This window comes from Hypanus sabinus, chromosome 25 (assembly GCF_030144855.1).
Source record: "Hypanus sabinus isolate sHypSab1 chromosome 25, sHypSab1.hap1, whole genome shotgun sequence".
Classification (NCBI taxonomy): Eukaryota; Metazoa; Chordata; class Chondrichthyes; order Myliobatiformes; family Dasyatidae; genus Hypanus; species Hypanus sabinus.
Genome location: NC_082730.1, coordinates 12,602,575 through 12,624,015, shown reverse-complemented (window position 1 = coordinate 12,624,015; position 21,441 = coordinate 12,602,575). Strand labels below are relative to the sequence as shown.

Here is a 21,441-nt window from a genome sequence, read left to right as displayed (position 1 = left end):
TGATAATAGATTAGGGGTAAGACTTGTAGTAAAAAGCAGGTGAGGACGCTTGATGATTTCTCAGTGTATACAGGTGAAATGACAGCTGGACTATTCGCTTAGCAATGGGTGGAGGAAGTGACACCAATGTGAGATGTAATATTGTCTGATTCAAGCACAACAATCAGGAGTCTAAACGATTTACATTCAGAGACAAGAACAGCCCTTATGTGTCAGATAATACAAACCTTATTTAGAATTAAATGCTGGGACTCTGGATTTAATTTGATGTGGATTCCAGCACATGTTGGTAATTGGGGGAATGAGCAAGCAGATAAATTAGCAAAGGAGATGAGCAGAAATGGACTTTCAAATAAATTACAGTTAGGGAAAACTGAAAAACATTATTAAAAGTCATATCAGGAAAATGTGGAGAAAACAACAGGATGAAGGGAGAAGAAGAAGAAGACATCTTTACAATATCAAGAAGGAAGTGAGATGGTGGAGGAATGCAGGGAAGAGCAGGAGGTGATCATATTGAAATTGAGGTTTGGGTACATTGTTTTTAATGACGAAACACCATAATGGGAGGTGTGAGTACTGTAATCAATAAGAAATGGTTGAGCATGTCCTGGTGAGGTGTCCAAGATATAATCAAGAAAAAGGATGGTTGGTTTTAAAGTTATCGGGGAAAAAAATACAATTTAATATTAACAATATTTTGCAGAAAGAATGACCAGGATTACTGCTTTAAATGTAAAGTGCAGTTCCTTAAGAATACAGGCAATTTTTAGTAGAATTCGATACAAGTATAAATATTTAGGATTTAAATATCTTGACCTACACTCTAGTTCAGCAAGTGGTGGTAACGCACCTTAAAAACTGTTTGCAAACCACCGTAAAGCCCCTGAGGAAGTGGTCCATTATTGAAAACCCATCCAAGAAACGACATCTCCACCCGTGCCGCACTCCCTCACCATTGCAACACTGGAGAGACAGCTGTGACTGTTGCTTGAAGCCTTTGTAGTGGGACTTGAACTTGAAATCCCTGATTCTAAGCTGAAAATGTTTACACTCGGACATCGTCCCCTCTGCCCTGCCAAATGTAATTTTATTTTGATCAATGGTTGTTCTTCACCAATGATGGGCTTGACTTGCCACACTATTACCACTCCCATAGAAGCCTTGGGTTATTAGGATGTCATATTGCTGCTGGGATCAATTCTTGCTTGCACCAGGATTTTCAGAGATGAATAATGCGTTTGTTTCCTAACCTTCCTTCCTTGTATTACGTGTCATCTCACTTTGAATTAGAGCCTTGGATTCCAGCACAGTTGGAGTCAATTCCAGTTTGATTTTAATAAAAGATGGAGCTAAGATTTAGTATTTAGGTTTCTGCATTGTTATAGTTTCACCTTGTTTTGGCTCAGTGCACTGTGTAGAGATTTGATCTGTATGAATAATATTCAAGACAAGCTTTTCAGTGTATCATGGTACATGTGGCAATAATAAACCAATTCCACGTATTTTCCTCCATCACACATACAGAAGTGAGAAAGTTCTGCTGTCACAAGATGCTCCATCTTAAAGTGAGTAAGAAGTGATTCTATTCTTGTCTGTTTCCCCAGCCCTAGTACCAATTACATCTTCACCCTCTCGGCTCTTTCCATGATTCTCTGGTGTAAGAGCCGAGAGGCAATGCTGCAGCTATATAGGACCCTGGTCGGACCCCACTTGGAGTACTGTGCTCATTTCTGGTCACCTCACTACAGGAAGGACGTGGGAACAATAGAAAGGGTGCAGAGGAGGTTTACAAGGATGTTGCCTGGATTGGGGAGCATGTCTTACGAAAACAGGTTGAGTGAACTCGGCTTTTTCTCCTTGCAGCGATGGAGGTTGAGATGTGACCTGATAGAGGTGTACAAGATAATGAGAGGCATTGATTGTGTGGGTAGTCAGAGGCTTTATCCCAAGGCTGAAATGGCTAGCATGAGAGAACATAGTTTTAAGGTGCTTGGAAGTAGGTACAGAGGAGATGTCATTGGTAAGTTTTTTTTATATAGAAAGAGTGGTGAGTGTGTGGAATGGGCTGCCAGTGGCGGAAATGGTAGGGTCTTTTAAGAGACTTCTGGATAGATACATGGAGCTTGGAAAAATAGAGGGCTATGGGTAAGTCTAGGTAGTTCTAAGGTAAGGACATCTTTGGCACAGCTTTGTGGGCCGAAGGGCCTGTATTGTGCTGTAGGTTTTCTATGTTCCTATATTTCCACTCATTTCTTCCCACCCACCCTTCCCATCCCTTGCAACCATGGAAGGTATAAAACCCGCCCATTCACCTCCATCCAGGGACCTAAACAGCTCTCCGGGTGAGGCAGGTGTTCACCCGGACCTCCTCCAATCTGGACTTCTGCATTCAATGTGGCCTCTTTCACACTGGAAAAATCATGAGACACATAGAATAGCAGTAAAACACAAAATCACACAAAAAAAGTAGAGTGCAAGTCCCTGAGTCCACGAATGTTGCTACAGTCTTCCGCTGAACACAATACAGCTTGTCATCTTCCGAGTGAACACTGGGGGGCAGCACTGACTCCAGTATGGAGGCTGTGCCACGTTGGTGGACAGCCCTCCAAGCAGTACACAGTATTCATTTTGTTCTGAAACGAGCCTTTTGTTCTTGCCCGTCTAACTCCAGGCCAATCCCTTTTTAATTGTGAGGCCATTCATCATTCTCTGGTGGGATAATATCCAGTACAAACTACTTCTTGGCAGCTGATCTGAAAGCCTGCTCTCTTCCCACCCCGAAGAAAAATGACCGCACCCTAACCGCATCACAGACGGCTTTAGATTCCCTCATCAACGAAGCTAAAACTTTACAAGTGAACCAGATGTCGCTTAGTACAGGTGCAGATGCGGTTGTTTATCATGCATTTGTAAGAATCCTGGAGTTTAGTTAACTATTTACAATGATGATGTCAAGTAGAAGACCCTTGAGTATTATTTGGACAAACAAAGGCAGGGGCAGGCACCCCTTGACCTGACCTATACTTATCCAGTGTTTGTTGGAGCTTCTTATATACAAATTACAGACTATTTACTAAACAGGGAGTGAATTCATAAGAGGGACCTTGTGCAGAATTCCTTAATAATTAAGTTGCACTTTGAGTCAATAGCAGGGAATGCAATGTTAGCATTCATTTCAAGAGGACGAGATTATAATTCTCATCCTGTAGAAGGGTCTCGGCCGAAAACATCGAGTGTTTATTGATTTCCATAGAAGCTGCCTGACCTGCTGAGTTGCACCAGCAGTTTGTGCGTGCTGCTCTAGAATGTAAAAGCAATGATGAATTGCTGGGGCTTTATAAAGTACTGGTCAGTCCATATTTGGAGTATCGTGTGCAGTTTTTAGAATCAAAATCGGGTATAACATCATTAGCGTATGTCGTGGAATTTGTAAATTTTATTGCAGCTGTACAGTACATGATAATAGAGAGAAAAAGATAACTGAAATACAGTAAGTATATATACAAATAGTTAAATTAAGTAGTGCAAAAACAGTAAGTAAAAAAGTCGTGAGGTAGTGTTCATGGGTTCGATGTCCATTCAGATGTAGGATGGCAGAAAGAAAGAAGCTGTTTCTGAATCGCTGAATGTGTGCCTTCAGGCTTCTGTACCTCCTTCCTGATTATAACAATGAGGGGAGAGGGCATGTCCTGGGTGACGGGGATCCTTAATGATGGACGCTGCCTTTCTGAGGCACCAATTTTTGAAGATGTCCTGGGTACCATGGATGCTAGTGCCCATGATGAAGTTGGCTAATTTTGCACATCCTTGCAGCTTACTCTGATCTGCCGCCCCGCACCCTGCCAATACCAGATGGTGATGCAGCTGGTTGGAGTGCTCGCCATGGTATTTCCAAGGCACTGGTGAGGCCTCACCTTGAGCATTGTCAACAGAATTGGGCGCCTCATCTTAGAAAAGATGTGTAGGCATTGGAGAGGGTCCAGAGGAGGTTCACAAGGATGATTTCAGGAATGAAAGCATTATCATACGAGGTATGTTTGATGGCTCTGGGTCTGTACTCGTTGGAATTCAGAAGGATGGGGGGGGGGGGAGTGGATTTCATTGAAACCTTTCAAATGTTGAAAGGCCTAGACAAGAGTAGATGTGGAAAGGACATTTCCCATGGTGGGAGAGCCTAGGTCAAGAAGGCACAGACTCAGGATAGAGGGGTGCTCTTTCAAAACAGAGATGCGGAGAAAATTTTTTAGCCAAAGTGTGGGAATTTGTTGTCACATGCAGCTGTGGAGGTCAGATTGTTGGGTGTATTTAAGGCAGAGATTGATAGGTTCTTGATTGGACATAGCATCAAAGGTTACACGGAGAAGGCCAGGAACTGGGGTTGAGGAGGAGATAGAAAAAAAGGATCAGCCATGATTGAATGGCGGAGCAGAATCGATGGGCCAAATGGCCTAATTCTGCTCCTATGTCGTATGGTCTTATAGTCTTATATCTGTAGAAATTTGCCAGTGTTTTAGGTGACATACCAAATCTCCTCAAACTCCTAATGAAATATAGCCGTTGTCTTGCCTTCTTTATAGCTGCATCGATAGGTTGGGACCAGTTTAGGCCCTCAGAGATATTGATACACAGGAACCTGAAATTGCTCACTCTCTCCACTTCTGATCCCTCTGAGGACTGGTATGTGTTCCCTCATCTTACCCTTTCTGAAGTCCACAATCAGTTCTTTAGTCTTACTGACAGAGTGCAATGTTGTTGCTGCAATACCACTCAACTAGCTGGTACACACCTTGCTCCCGTACGGCCTCTCATCGCCATGTGAAACTTGACCAACAATGGTTGTATCATTAGCAAATTTATAGATGGTATTTGAGTTACACCTAGCCACACATAGAGAGAGTAGAGCAGTGGGCTATGCACACATCCCTGAAGCACGCCAGCTTTGATTGTCAGTGAGGTGGAGGTGTTATTTCCAATCCCCACTGCTTGTGGAAGTCAAGGATCCTGTTGAAGAGGCCTAGGTTCTGGAGCTCATTGGTCAGGATCGTGTCAAATGCTGAGCTGTAGACAATAAACAGCATCCTGTCTTGTATTCTGCAGGTGAGATCAAGTTTGCCGTAGACCATTTGTGGTGATGGGCTAATTGCAGTGGGTCCAGATTCCTGTTGAGGCTGAAATTGATTCTAGCCATAACCGACCTCTCGGAGCACTTCGCTTCCGTCACCATAGACGTGAGCGCTACTGGATGGTGGCTGTTAGGGCAGCTCGCCCTGCTCCTCTTGGGCACTGGCTTGATTGTTGCCATTTTGAAGCGGGTGGGAACTTCCAAACTGTGGCAATGAGAGATTGAAAATGTCTTTGAACACCCCTGCCAGTTGGTGGGCACAGGTTTTCAGAGCCTTACTAGGTACTCCATGGGGGCCTATCAAAGGGTTTACCCTCTTGAGAGAGAGTCTGACATCGGCCTCTGAGACAACGATCACTGGGTCAAGGGGTCACCCAGTGCTGAGTAGTTCCTCATTTGAGACTCGTATCCAAGAAAGGGTATTGGACCATAAGAGTAGAAGGCATAAGAGCAGAATGAAGCCATTTGGCCCATCGAGTTTGCTCCACCATTCAATCATCCTTTTTACCTCTCCTCAGCTCCACTCCCCAGCCTTCTCCCCATAACCTTTGATGCTGTGACCAATCAGGAACCAATCACTCTCCACCTTGAATACACCCAACAACCTGCCCTCCACAGCCGCCTGTGATTAACAAACTCCACAAACGCAGCACCCTCTGGCTAAAGAAATGTTCCTAATCTGTTTTAAATGGACGTCCCCTGTCACTGCTGCTCCCCCCCCCCTCCCTGTTTCCCTTCTGCACCACAGACCCATGGTCCGTGCCAGTAACTTGGTCTCTGTGTCAATCTCCTGGGAGGTCATTCCCCACAATATCCAAAATGGATATACAGGCATGCTGTGCGCTAACTGCCTGCTAAGGTGGTTTGCAGACTAGTGGTAGAAACATTGAATTTTCCAATTTTAGGTAACACACACACCAAGTGTTCTCTTCCCATACACATTCACCTGTCAGTCTAGTTCTCTTCTATGTGCATCCATCCTACCCCTTGCTCTCCAGCGAGCTCTACCTATCACCTACCAGTCTCTGCCCCATTCCTTCCATCCACCTCCCACTTCTTACAACCCCACGCACACACAATCTTGTTCCACCATTTAACAGCTACTACCTCACACCCCACCCCTCGTTCTCAGTACAGGATCTCTATCCAAAATATTTGCTTACGTCTTTTGCCTTCATAGATGCTGACTGGCCCACTGATTTCTTCCAGAATACTGTTTCTGGTTTTGCTCTTTTCTGAAGTTGGGGGGGGGTGGTGGTCCAGAGGGGGTTCATGAGAATGATCCCCAGAATGAAAAGGTTAATAAATGATGAGCATTTGATGGCTCTGGGCCTGGAGTCAACGGAGTTTAGAAGAATGAGGGGTATCTCGCTGAATTCTGGAGAACATTGAAAGGCCTAAAGAGTGGATGTGTAGAGGATGTTTCCAATAGTGGGGAGCCTAGGACCAGAGGGCACAGCCTCAGAACAGAAGGAAGCCCCTTTAGAAAGGAGATTAGCAACCTCACCTGTGGAATTCCTTGCCACCCACAGCTGGAGGCCAGATGATTGTCACTGGGTGTATTTAAGGTAGAGACTGATAGGTTCATGACTAGCAAGTGTGTCAAAGGTTACAGAGAGAGAAGGCAGGTGAATGGGCGTTGAGAGGGATAATAAATCAGCCGTGATTGAATGGTGGAGCAGACTCGATGGGCCAAATGGACTAATTCTGTTCCTAAGGGCTGTATGGTCTAAATCTGCGGCAGGATTTTTTTCACATGACAACAGTGTTTACATTGGCAGTGAAAATAACTCAGAAGGTCCTGAAGCCAAGCATTGCACAATATAAATGCAGAATTTAATAACAACCTGCAGGCATCTGATAAAACATTGCTAAACCCAGGAATTTGTAATGCTTTTGTTAAGTACTTTAAAAACTACAGAATCAAGGCATAATTAAATTTAAATGTCAAACATAAATACTTACAATACATAGTTGATAGATGCTATCTGTGGATTGCTTTTCATTTTAGAGGGACTGCGACATAGAAGGGAGTTGAGCAGGCTAAGAATTTATTAATTGGAGTGCAGAAGAGAGAGGGATGATCTTAGAGTTGTATAAAATCATAGCGAGAGTGAATGCATATCCAGGGGCTGTGACTCAAGAACATTAGATCAACAATTAGGAACACTGTCATGGAGATTTAAGCTGAGAGTAGAGAGATTTAAAAGGAACATGAATGGGATTTTTGTTTAGACAGAGGGTGATCTATATATGAAATGAGCTGCCAGAGGAAGTAGTTGTGGCAGGCACAGTAATGTTGAAAATGTACTTGGACAGGTTTGTGGATAGGGAAAGTTTAGATGGAAATGGGCAATTGGTAGACAAGTGGGACTAGCTTAGGTGATCATCTTGGCCTGGACCATTTGGGCCAAACAGCACAGAAATGTGTCCTACGTCTCTGTTCCCAGGATGTAGATGACATAATTGCTCCTGGCAAAGAAGTGGAGAGTCAACCAGGAGGTGACTGGTGAGGACAGATTTCCTGCTGTAAAGGATATTAGTAATTCAGATGTTTTTTTTTTAATGACAGTCTGGTGGAGTCATGGTCACTGTTTTAATAAATGTATCAGTCTATTTGATGAGTTGCCACAGTAGCGTAGCAGTTAGCGCGGTGCATTCCACAGTTCGGAGTTCCATTCTGTGTATCCACCCCCGTGGAATGTATGGGCTTTCTCCAGGTCCTCCCGCTTCCTCCCACAGCCCAAAGACTCAAATTTAAATTTTCCAGATTTAGTGTTGCTGTTCTCTGTGTAGGAGTTGACAAGAGTGGGACGCAGGACTGACAGACACAAAGTGTGATGATCCCAGGACAAACAGGATAGCAAATGATGATGTGACCAAAGATGGGTTAAAAAGGATAAAAGGCTATGGCAGAATCTACTGTCCAACTACCATGGGGCAGGTGGATTACAAATGGGAATTATAGAGTCTTGGAGCACAGAAATAAGCCCAACTGGTCTAGACCAGCCAAGCTAGCTCCATTTACTTGTTTTACCCATAAACTTCTCAGCCATGTCCCTCAGAGACAAGAGAATGCAGATCCTGGAACCCAGAGCAACAAACAAATGCTGGAGCAACTCAGTGGGTCAGGCAGCATCTGCAGAGGGAAATGGACAGTCGATGTTTTGGTTAAAACCCTTCACCCGGACCCGTTGTGCTCCGTGCCTGGTAATATGATGAACAGATAAGTGAGGCTTTGGGCCTACCCCAGGGTTCGGATCTGAGAACTCACCTTTAGTTCAGAATGCTGTCATTTGCATCATTTATATTTTTTCCTCTTGCGCATTGACAGTAGATCTTTTTATTTTTATTATTATTTTTTTCTTTAATTAGGTTTCTCCAGGTTTCCTGCAGCCCTGAGGAAAACAGAGTGCATTCTCCCTACTCACAATTTTATATATATGTCAATTCAATGTCTCTGTGAACCATCTCCGAGGTGGCACAGAGGTTAAAGGTTAGCTTTACTTATCATATGGAAATTGAAACAATGAAATGAGTCATTCGTGTCTAATAGTCGAGGATGGTGCTGAGTAGCTGGCAAGTGTTGCCGGGCTACTGGCACCTATCATCATGCCCACAACTCACTAACCCTAATCCATATGTCTTTGGAATGTCAGAGAGACTGGAGGAACATGGTGGAAACCTACATGGTCACAGGGAGAACGTACAGACTCTTTACAGACGGTGGTGGGACCAGATCCCTGCTTTTGCTGGTACCCGTAATAGTGTTATGCTAACCACTCAGCTGCTGTGCTGCAAACTTCTTCAGCATATTTAATCTCCCCAAATAACCCTTTCCCTCAATGGATGAAGACAGTCGATATCTCAATCCGAAATGTCGACTGTCCATTCTCCCCACAGATGTTGCCTGACCTCTACACACACAAAATGCTGGAGGAACTCAGCAGGTCAGGTGGCATCTATGGAAAAGAGTGAACAGTTAACCCAAAAGCCAAAATGCTTGATCCACTCAGTTCCTCCAGCATTTCATGTGTGTTGCTCCTGGATTTCCAGCATCTGCAGATTCTCTTGTGCTTGAGATGCTGCCTGAACTGCTGAATTCCTCAAGCATTTTCTGTGTTGAAGCATCTGCAATCTCGTGTCTCCAAAGAGGACTTGCCTTCATCTGAGCAGAAATCTAGTTTACTGTTGATGAGTGGTTATTAACCCCACTTGTCCTCTTTCCACACAAGTACAGAAGTCAGAGTGATAATCCATGACATCTTAAAATATCAATTCAAGCACAGAGAGCCACAAAGCAGCCTGAAGCATTCACTGCCCTTTTATCAAATCGAGTTAACAAAGAAAAATATAAAATCCTGATCAAGCAGCAGTCAATAAAGTGTTTTCATAAAATATTTTGTAAAAATCTAAAATGGTTTCATTTATTTGTGCTGGGAAATACATAACACACAAGGAGCCAGTTCTGGATAAACTGCAGTTTTTCAAGTTTGGAATTTGAAATGTCTGTTTAACTGAATAGTTCCCAGTAGAGATAAACTACTTACAAAGATGCTGGTGGACTGCTTGATAAACTCTCATTACTTTGTGTACATTGAAATCAATCCAAATGCCACAAGACATTCCATTTGGAAATTCACTTTCGCTGGGGGGTGCGAGATGGTATCGTAGAGGTAAGTCTAACCCTTTACAGTTCCCGTGACCTGGGTTCAATTCCCCTCGCCTTCTGTAAGAAGCTTGTACGTTCTCCTCATAACTGCATGTGTTTCCTCCCACATTGGACAGTTACATGGATTGTAGAATATGGGAGGCTATGGTCCCAGTGCAGGTTGACGAAAGTAGGCAGTTTAAATGGTTCAGCACAGACTAAATGGGCTGAAGGGTCAGTTTCTACGCGGTATTTTTTTTCTGTGACTCTATTCCAAATGTTAGGGTTAGTAAGTTGTGGGAATGCTATGTTGGCACCAGAACCACAGTGACACTTGTGGGCTGCCCCCAGCGCACCCTCAGGCTGTGTTGGTTGTTGCCGCAAATGGTGCATATCACTGTATGTTTCGATGTACACTTGACAAATAATGTTAATCTGAACTCAGATGGTGTGCTGGAATTTTGCCATTTCTTGCTCTCTTGATGAATTCACTGGAAGACTTCCCATATGGTGTGTTGGACATTGAAATGTGAGATTTCTTTGCAAACTTGGCTGAAAGTATTTTATTGTGAAGTGGGATGATGGTACAAAAGAAATAGATTTCAGTGAAGTACCAGAATATTTATATCAATGGATACATTATACAAGATGTGGGTGACACTTCCATTGAAAGTTACAGAGAGGAACATCGACTCTGACACGATTTTTCCTGCTGCTTTGGCACCATACAACTCCACACAAAGGAACGTATCCAACTGGACCTCCATCATGTTGAATGTGAGACACTGATACATGAACAGAGAGAGTGGAGGGATGTGGATTTAGCTTCTCTCAGATCATCTCATGGTTTTCATAAAGGAGGTGTGATAGCAAGTAAGAAAGCAGAGATAGAAAGAGTGGGGGGAGAGTGAGTGGGAGATGAGAGGGAGAGAGAGGTAGGAGGAAGAGAAAGGTGGGGAGAGAGGAATAAGGGAGAGGAATAGATAGGTATTGTTCAAATCTGAAATGCTTATCTCCACAGGTGTTGTTGGGTCTTCCAGCATTTCCAGTTTTGTTTCAGTTTTCAAACATCTGCAGGATTTTATTTTTTCCCCCCAGAAACAGGAGGAAAAATTGATTTGCAGGGATTGACATCTTGTGGGCATTACTCATATGCTATAGTATAAGAGAAACTATGGCACAGTGTGAACATCCCGGTGTAAAGTCCAAGTTAATAGGAGTGCATTATCTCCTCGGTTTCCAGACCTACCCAATACCTTTTGTCAGCAGATCTTCTCAATGAATAATCCTGAAAGCTTTGAGAATACTCAATTCTCCAAATTCTTGAGCTAAGTTTGAACCCTATCTGATCAAAGAAAATAATTAAATTAAAAAGTCCAACATTTCAACAGGTTTTGAAGTCTTGTTTTGTTTATATATAAAATAAAGCTTAGATTTGAGATGACTGAACCCATCAAACTTCTCCCAACCGGCACAAAGTGGGCTGAGCTAGTCTGACTTGCAAAGAGATCTAAATACAAAAATACCCAGGATACTTCCAATCTCTAATTTGTAGTGTCGCGCACTACTCAGATCAGGTTGGTTGCAGATCCAGTAAATAAATATCAAAATATATTAATTGCAGACGAACTAGCAAGTCCTTGAAAACTTAACACTTTGATTTCCACAGAAAGTGCCTAAATTAAAGCAAGCTATAAATTATATATTAAGCTTATTTGTAATATTGTATGTTTCTTTTTAAATGATCTATCCAAATCACAAAACAGGAGTATAATAAGGTTGTTTAAGAAAATAACGTACTTCCTTTATAGGATCATTAACCCAATCCCACAGATTGGGGGAACCACTTTGACATGCACCTCCGCTCTATCCACAGGAAGTGGGAATTCACGGTGGCTGACTATTTTAATTTGTATCTCCATACCTGTTCTGACATGTTGGTCCATGGCCTCCTCTTCTGCCACAATGAGGCCACTCTCAGGTTGGAGGAGCAACCTCATGTTCTGTCTAGGTAGCCTCTAACTAACCTGATAGATTTCTCCAACTTTTCTCTTCTTCAATTGCCCTTCACCTCCTTCTGGATCCTCTCCTCCTTTACTGCCAAGGTCCACTCTTCCCTCCAATCAGATTCCTTCTTTACCAGCTCTTTACCTTTCTATCACCTTCATATTTCATCCCCACCTGACCACTTATCACCTTTGAACTTATTCTCTTTCCACTCTACCCAACATCATATTCTGGCATCTTCCCCCTTCCTCTCCAGTCCTGGCAAAGGGTCTTGGCCCAAAAATTCAACTGTTTATTCATGTCCATGGATGCTGCCTGAACTGCTGCATTCCTCAAGCATTTTGTGTTACTCTGAATTTCCAGCATCTGCAAAAACTCGTGTTTATCATTATCCCTGTCCACCCTCCCCCACTTCATACTGCCCTGCTATTCCCAATCCTGAGCATTGAGATCATCCCTAATACTTCATTCCAGCTTTGCTAAGTCCAACTTGATGAGGTCAACTCTACAACTCCCTTCAGTCTTCCTGAGCTTTATAGTCTCTTGTTCACCCATGTCCTCATTTCTTTATGTTCTTTCAGAACTTCATATGGTTCTAGTCAGCTCATTATATGAAGGATATGGAAACATTAGAAAGGGTGCAGAGATTTGCCAGAACGCTGTCTAGACAGAGAGAATGTCTCATGAGGACAGGGTGCAGAGATTTGCCAGAACGCTGCCTAGACAGAGAGCATGTCTCATGAGGATAGGTTGAGTGAACAGGGGCTTTTCTCTTTGGAGCATTGGAGGATGAGAGGTGACTTTATCAAATGTACAAAATGATCAGAGGCATAGAATGGACAGCCAGAGGCATTGTCCCAGGGCAGAAACGGCTAATACATGGGGGCATAATTTTAAGGTGATTGGAGGAAAATGTAAGGGGATGTCAGAGACAGTACTTTTTTTTTTTTACACAGAGGGTGGTGGGTGTGTGGAAGGCATGACCAGGAGTGGTGGTAGTAGAGGCAGACACATCAGGGGCATTAAAGAAACTCTTAGATAGGTAGATGGATGATATGGAGGGCCACGTTGCCAGGAAGGGTTAGATTGTTCTTAGAACAGGTTAAAAGGTTGGCACAACATTGTGGGGTGAGGAGCCTGTATTGTGCTGTAGTGTTCCATGATCTCATTCTCAAGAGCCCACCAGGAACTCTCCACAGCTAACAATCCTTCCAATAATTCATCAGACGATGGTCTCTAAACCAAGACTCTCAAGCACCTGGCTCACTTCCCAAAAGTAATATACAAGTTATTAAACTACAGAGGACAAGGTCTAGCAATCTGACTTTGGGGTAATTGGAGCAATATTATGAGGAAAATTCCCTTTGGCAGAGGTTGTAATTCAAGGCTTGAATTTGATCTGGAAAGGGTGTTCATTGCAAAACAGCACAAAGTGACGATAGAGGGGTGTGCAAGACAATAAGAGGCAGAGATAGAACGGACAACCGGACTCCTGGGTGGTACTGACCAATACAGGTGGGCATAACTTTATGGTGACTGGAGGAAAGCACAGCGAGGATGTTGGAGGTAGGTTTTTTTTTACATGAAGTACTGGTTGTGTGGTACACGTTGCTGGGGTGGTGGTAGATGCAGATGTATCAGGGGCATTTATGTGACTCTTAGTCACATGGATAAAAGTAAAATGGAGGGCTATGCAGGAGGGAAGGGTTAGATTGATCTTAGGGTAGGTTAAAAAGTCCGCACATTACGGGCAGAAGAGCTGTAGTGTTCTACATTCTAAAGTTAACTAGTCTCTACAAAAGAAGCTGGTAACAGCTTAGGTGTTCTAACTCTACGTAGCCCATGATGGTTGAGGAGTGGAAGGGGTGAGGGCATAGAGCAGGGGTTTCCAGACTTCTTTATGCCATGGACCCCTACCATTAACCAAGGGGTCCTTGGACACCCAGGGTGGGAATCCCTGGAGACCAATATCAGTCAAAGCAAAGCTGATTGAGTTAATGTTTTGGAGACTCCGACAGAAGGAAATGCCTGAAGTGCTGGAGGTGGAGACAATGGCACCCAATGTTGTACAGTGAGGTTCGCAGCGGCAGTCCAGTTCTCACATCGAGGGAGTGGGGCAAATGAGATTGTATTTAAGAAGTGGAGTGCAACACACATCGATTACTTCACCTGCTCACATACAGAGGAGGGAAAGGGTTTGCTCGGAAACCTCTCCCAAACACTTCCTGTTCATCATATACCCTCACAAAATAATTCAGCCTGAAGAAAAAATTGATTGGGGTTCTTAGTGCACACATATACTGTAGGTTGTAATGAGTGAGGAAATATAAATATCATTCAGAACAAGATCCATCTTTGGCTGTTAGCCCTACATACTCAAGCGCATAGACTTCAGTGGAATGAATGTTAGAGGGTGTGTTCAACTTGCCGATATTGGGACAAGGGTTGAGGGTGAAAGGTCAAATGTTCAAGGGAAACATGAGGGGGATCTTCCTCACTCAGAAGGTGGTGAGAGAGTGGAACGAGCTGTGAGTAGGAGTGGCGAATGTGGTTTGATTTCAATACTTAAGAGAAGTTTGGATAACTACATGGATGGGAGGAGTAAGGTGAGCTACATTACAGGTGTAGGCTGATTGGACGAGGCAGAGTAATAGTTTGGCACGAACTAGATGGGCGAAAAGGCCTGTTTCTGTGCTGTCGTGCTCTGACTCCAAATTCCTGGGAGCATTTGGCACAATGAAAGGTGAATTTCACTCATGGTGTACTTAAGAATCGGTGATACTGATGGGAGAGTTAAATAATGGAATGGGAAATTTTAAAAAAAGAAAGCAAGGTATCAGAATGAGATGTTTAAAAGTCTTTTGGTCCTGCTTTATATGACGGTTTTGAAATGGCTACATGACAGTATATGCAGTATTACTCCAGAATATGAAACAGTCACCATGGACAACCTCATCTCGTGTTGGTTCTACGAGCACATGCAAAAATTTTGCACTGCCGTCGAAATTCGATGAAGTCGGCCACTTTACCGTTATTCACGCTGGATAGCTCACAGCTTACATTGCTCAATGCCATTTGTGCACTGGAATTCTGCTTCCCATTCTCATCCCAACACGCTGTCCGTGGTCTCCTCTACTGGATGAGGCCACTTCCACGTGGAAGAGCAACGCTTCGTATTCTGTCTGGGCAGTCTCCAATCTGAAGGATGAACATCAATTTCTCTAACTTCCAATAATTTCTCTCCCCTTCACCTTCTCTCTTTAGTTTCATTCCCGTCTTAACTGTTTCTCCTCACCTGCCCATCATCTCAGTCTGATGTCCCTCCTTCCTCCCATGGTCCACACACCTCTCAGATCGGATTCCTTCTTCAGCCCTTTTCCAGCTTTCTCCATCCCCCCCCCCCCTTTCCCCTCACCTGTGACCTGCCAGCTTGTACTCCTCCTCCACCCCACCACCTCCTTACCTCCACCTTTCCAGTCCTGATGAAGAGTTTTAGCCTGAAGTATTTGACTGTTTAACCATTTCCACAGATGCTGCCTGACCTGCCAAGTTCCTCCAGCATTTTGTGTGTGTTGCACTGGGTTGATAGGTGTGCAATTCGCCCCAGCATTGGGGGTGAAATGTTCTACAGTCTGCGTTAAGAACTTGGGAGTTTAAACAAGAGATCAAATGGTTAGAGGGATCTGAGTGCACTTTGGGAAAGATTATTCTGATGCTGGAACACCTCGATATAGGGAATAGTTGAGATAAAGGCCATTGCATCCTTAAAGCAGAAAATTGATTAATTTGATGCAAAGGCAGATCTATGAACACCAACTGTACAGTGGAGTGACCCAGACTAGCAAAGATAAACACAAGAGATTCTGCAGATGCTAGAAATTCAGAGCAACACACGCAGAATAGAGGTGGAACTCAGCAGGTCCAGCACCATCTACGGCAGGGGTTCCCGACCCATGGTCCGTGGACCCCACATCTATGGAGAGGAGTAAACGGTCAACGTTTGAGTCGTGATAAAGGGTTCCAACTGTTTATTCCTCTCTGTGGATGCTGCCTGGAGTTGCTCCAGTATTTTGTGTGTGTTACTCTGGACTAGGAAGGGTCTGCCTGAGTCAGAATAAGAGGGAAGTCTTCTGTGCTGTAAACTTCAGGAACTCTTGTTTCTGCTTGAAGGCCTTCGTTCACTTGTGGTTGGAGTGAAGATGTCGCTCCCAGTGAGAAAACCATTTCTTAAGTCATCACCTGGAACGTGACGGAGAAAACTACAGCTACTTCCATTTTCCAGTGGACGCCTGTTCCTTTATATATGGGAAATAAATTGTCACTGTACAAAATATCTCTACAATATAAATACAGTAATCATAGATCTTTAAAACAGTTGCCAGGTCAACAAATTTTAACAAAAATAGATTTTTAAGGCAAAATTATTAATTCTACCAAAAATAATATACCTTTGTTCCCCAGATGATTTATACAATTCTATAATTTAGCAATTGACTTATAGACACAAGCCAGGTAGAGGTGAGTGATATAGACACTAACACACAGACGTACTGCAAGTCTGTAACAACCCCATTTGGAGGCAGAATGAGAAATGAGCATGAGCAGCAATTTCCACAGTTGGACCAGGACAATACATTCCCAACAGGCTACAGAAGAAATTATTGCCACCAGAAATTTGTTACAAGGAACGTTGTTGAAATGCAAAGGAAAACTCCACGGTTACCATTTCTCACCATTACTGGATGTAGGCCTTTTGCCTGAAGTACTTGGATTATTGTATGTTTGCAGTAACACCAAAGAGGAGATTAAATTCATCTTGTTTCATCGGCCATCTTAAACCATTCACCCGCTAGCACAGCAGTTAGCTTACTTGCCCGTTGCTCTGAAGCTAAGCAGTTGTTCGCACTAGGATTTTGGTGCTTAGAAGATTGGCGTTGTAGGCTGGGGAAAATGAGCAAGGGGGCAAGGTGACAATGTAGTTGTTTTCGTTATGGTAACTGACAATAGGGGCCATGGACACAGATTGGGTACACCATGGTCTGGGAGGCTCCTTGTTCAAACATACTAGCCTCTGCTATACGGGAAAGGCAAATGTAAATGAGGAAACTGTGTTACGGGGGTACAAGATGCACTACACTACTCCACTATATCTGATTAAAGATGTGTGTGGCCTAGCAACCAGAAGCAAGATCTTCAGAGTATGGGGAACTATTTCAAAGTCAAAGAAGGGAAATTATTTCAAGAATACTTTTTTTTAAAATGTCGGTCGAGTATATCAGACTGATTCTGTAGAAACCTCAGAATGTATTACAAAGTGTTTCGGGGGCAACTTGCAAGACAATTGGGTAGTTGTCCTCATTGAGGTCCAATCTGAACCACTGACATGAGCAAAATGGTTGGCCGTAATTTCCAATTTTGGGTTTCCATAAGTGTTCGCAACTCTGGGCACATTCTAACCTCATAATGTACCAATAACTGAGCTGTGCGGAGCTCACTGACGTCAATACCTGCAGGTGTCATTTTAAAAGCTGAGGGAATGAGTAACAAGCCACACTTGCCATTGGTGTTCACTCTCAGGGTTGTAGATGTTTAAACATCAGCCCTTCTGAATGTTGCATGAGAGCTAAGTCATGATCATTAGGAATACGACGTATAAACAGAACAGGTCCACTGCAATCAATACTCATTATCTCCTGTCCAATTTTTCATAATGAAAATTTTCCCTTCAGCACAAAGGAGATCTGATGTTACTAGCAGGTAACATAAAGTCAGATTTGGGTCTGGAATCAAAAAGGTTGATCTTTTTTCTTCATCCCCTCTTTCTCCTCACCCTTCCCAGGTCCTTACCTGGGCAAGGAAGGAGCTGACCTCAGAAAATCTAAATCAAGTCCTGACGCTTGGACCAAATCTACAAAAGGAGCCATTCTCCTCCCTTTGAGATTAGTCAGCTCATCCAAACTTAAAACCTCACCAGTAGCTGCTATGGAATGAAATCCATGTCCCCAATGGGCTACCATATTGCACAGTTCATTAAATGTGAAGACAAAGCATTGCTGATGTAAAGAAGACCTTCAGCCAACAGACTGAGCACAAGGAGTGTGTGGACTTTTAACTAATAGCATCAATTTAAACCACATTGAAATTATTTCAGTCCACTATGGTAATCCCTCTGGCTTGCTGGCCATATAAACCCAACAGTAGATATATCCTCTGAGCAATTATATCTCGTACCACATCTGTTTATACCTGTTCTCACTGCAGATCCTGGAAGCTACAAGGAGGCCTTATTATTGCACTTGGACAAGTTTCACCCTGCAGGAAGTCTGTGATGTGAGGTCGGGTTTAACTGACCCAATCGTCTTTTGCATCACAATGACCCATCGCAATCATGGCTCTTCAGTCCTTCTGCAGACGAATCAAATCTCCAGAATATCTTTTGGTTCATGTACACAGATGATTACAGGGGTTACACAAAGAGCCACATTACCCCATCAGATATTTGGATCACTTAGTAAACATAAAATGATCGGAAGCTTAGAGCCCAACTCATTACATAAAATGGTTTTACAAAGATGAGAAGCATGAATGGATCCAATTAAACATTAAATGTCCATGCACCAACAGTATACAAAAAACTGTACCATGGACTAGATTCGGATGGAGTTTTAAGAGAGTGCAAATTGGTTTTCCTCTAACTATATCTTGCATTCTGCTTGTACCTGATAATTGTCATGCTGATAACATTGTGGCCAAACTCAATATCACTCACCTCCAACTGTTAGACCACCCAGAGCTGAAAGACAAAATCCCTTCATTACATCACACTAAATACTTCTCTAAATCATTTTTATCAAAAACTATTTTGGTTGCAAAATAAAGAGCCACTGTCCCAAAGGTGGCAGCAGAGATCATGTAAGCAGTTACTGTCTGTGTAAACTGGACAATTGTGCCCATGAGCAGAGAGGGAATGACCTGAGAAAGGAGGAAGGCACTATCCAGAATGGCTAGGTCAAGACAAATCCCTCTTCCCACCGCGGCCTGTTCGACATCGGCGGAAACTGCGACCTCGCTCCGGCTCTGTGTGCCTGCACTTCGGTCAGGCAGAGGCCCCTTGGCCGTGACCACGCTGCCATTTTGATTGTATGACTTATGACTCAAGATCCCGTTTGGTGGAGATATTTTGATGTCCACTTGGCAATTAGCATCTTCGAGTTCAGTAAACTTGTGCTTGCAAAAAAATACCTGCGCAAGGGGAAGGAGAACAGAGAAAAGCTCATAAGTCGGCGATGGAGTAAACTTTATGGGGTCCTCAACATCAAGGACATCTTCAAAAGGCAATGCTGCAAAAAGGCAGCATCCATCATTAAGGATCCCCACCACCCGGGATGTGCCCTCTTCTTATCACTATCATCAGGGAGGAGGTAGGGGAGCCTGACGACATACATTCTACCCCTCCTCCATCAGATTTATGAATGGACAATGAACCAACCATGAACACTACCTCACTATTTTGCTCTCCTTTTGCGCTGCTTGTTTAATATTATATATTTACATTTCCAACTGTGATTATAGGGTTTTTTTTGGGTTTGGAATTGCCATGCTGCCTCAAAACCAACAAACTTCACAACATACGACAGCGACAGTAAACCTGATTCTGACCACGGAGGCGTGGCACCATTATAGCTCGGGTTATCGGAGTCCAGTGTTCAATCCCAAAGTTGTCCGTACATCATCCCCATGACCACCTGGGTTCTCCACTTTCCAAAGACATGCCAGTTAACTGGTCATTGTAAATTGTCCTGTGATTAGGTTAGGGTTAAATCAGGGGCTTGCTTGTTGTAAATTGTCCTGTGATTAGGCTAGGGTTAAATCAGGGGCTTGCTTGTTGTAAATTGTCCTGTGATTAGGCTAGGGTTAAATCAGGGGCTTGCTTGTTGTAAATTGTCCTGTGATTAGGCTAGGGTTAAATCGGGGCTTGCTTGTTGGTGCGGCCTCTCCCACCTGGCATCTCTAAATAAATGAATGAATAAATAAATTCTCACTTGCTGAAACATTATGAACAAAAAAAAGGGGGAGATTAAATGGTAAATAATTTAGTTTCAGATGGGATTCTTTGAAGAAGTTGCAGGGAGGGCTGTCTTTGACAATGCTCGTTTCTCTTGCCTATTCCAGTCCTTGTTCTCCAATTCCTACCTCTTTACAAATTCAGGCATATGAATGGATCCAATTAAACATCAGATAAGCCAAGGCTGTCCCTACTCCAACGGTATGTGAACACTGTACTACATCCAGTCAATGGATGAGATTCAGAAATCGGGAATGCTGTAGATCAGAGGGACCTAGGGGTACGACGCATAGTTCCTGAGAAGTGCCCTCAAGGTCAATAGGGTGGTGAAGAAGGGTTAGGGTAAGCTAACCTTCATCAGAAGTTGGAATGTTATATTACAGTTGTATAAAATGTTGGTGGGAATCACTTTTGGGAGCACTGAGTTCACTTTTCATCATCCTATTATAGAAAAGACATTGTTAAGCAGGGGCCACGCAGCCCAGGGTCCCCAGTTGTTTTGCGTTCCATGTCACTGAACCCTGACCCCGACTGTGTGGTGTCTGCCCATGCATCAGCCCCCCCCCCCCACCCCAACATTCAACAAAGTCACGTGCAGGAGTTCTCCATTAAGTGAATTTACCCTAACGTCCTGAATTAAGCCCGGTGGTGATCAGCAAGTGGAAGGGGAGCAAGATTGAAGAGGCCAGGAAGTCCCTCAGGATATGTGGATCCCGGATCAGCCTCCACAGCCACCTGAGGTCCCCCTGACAGACAAATCCTTAGGAGAACCTCTTACTCAACTTGAGTGATTGCGCTATAATCACTGTGCTGTGAAGTTCTACGAGCTCAAAGTTCAAAGTACATTTATTATCAAAGTATGTATACATTATACAACCTTGAGATTTGTCTCCTTACACAAAGAAACCAAATTCAGTTCAGTGCAGAGCTGTAGTGCAGCAGCAAGCAGAACAGGCCTGACCCACACACGTAAAGTGCAAAGGGAAGTGGGAGACCTTGGGGAGGATTAATTCGCAGGTTGAGTCGGTGGTGAGGAAGGCAAGTGCAATGTTAGCCTTCATTTCAAGGGGACCAGAATACAAAAGCAACGTCGTGATGTTGAGGCTTTCTAAGGCACTGGTGAGGCCTCACTTGGAGTACTGTCAGCAGTTTTGGGCCCCTCATCTTAGAAAGGATATGATGACATTGGAGAGGGTTCAAAGAAGGTGCACAAAAATGATTCCGGGTTTGAAAGGCGTCATGTGAAGAGCGTTTGATGGCTCTGGGCCTGTACTCACTCGAATTCAGAAGAATGAGGGGTGACCTGATTGAAACCTATTAAATATTGAAAGGCTTCAACAGAGAGGATGTTTCCTATGGTGGGAGAGTATAGGACACACACTCAGAATAGCGGGGTGCCCTCTTAGAATGGAGATGAGGAATTTCTGTAGCCAGAGAGTGATGAACCCGTGGAATTTGTTGCCACAGACGGCTGTGGCAGCCATATCACTTGGGATATTTGGCAGAGATTGATAGATTCTTGATTGGTCAGGGCATGAATGGATACGGGGTGAAGGCAGGGGATTGGAGCTGAGAGGGAAAATGGATCAGCCA

At 43.6% G+C, this 21,441-nt stretch overlaps 2 protein-coding genes across 7 annotated transcripts in view; both read right to left on the bottom strand.

Annotated features, from left to right (window-relative positions):
- The window catches only part of LOC132380882 (fibroblast growth factor 4B-like), a 60,782-nt gene extending 55,656 nt beyond the window's left edge, over positions 1-5,126 (bottom strand). Inside the window, exons 1-2 of the mRNA XM_059949800.1 lie at positions 4,984-5,126; positions 2,316-2,412 (exon numbers count right to left, since the gene is read on the bottom strand). Coding sequence (XP_059805783.1) covers positions 2,316-2,412; positions 4,984-5,126 — 240 coding nt within the window. The remainder of the gene's footprint in view (positions 1-2,315; positions 2,413-4,983) is intronic.
- Positions 5,127-8,428: 3,302 nt separating this feature from the next.
- The window catches only part of slc45a3 (solute carrier family 45 member 3), a 176,276-nt gene continuing 163,263 nt past the window's right edge, over positions 8,429-21,441 (bottom strand). For all 6 annotated transcript variants that reach the window (XM_059950125.1, XM_059950122.1, XM_059950128.1 and 3 more), the window contains one exon: positions 8,429-19,025. In XM_059950125.1, coding sequence (XP_059806108.1) covers positions 18,603-19,025 — 423 coding nt within the window. In that variant the 3' untranslated portion in view covers positions 8,429-18,602. The remainder of the gene's footprint in view (positions 19,026-21,441) is intronic.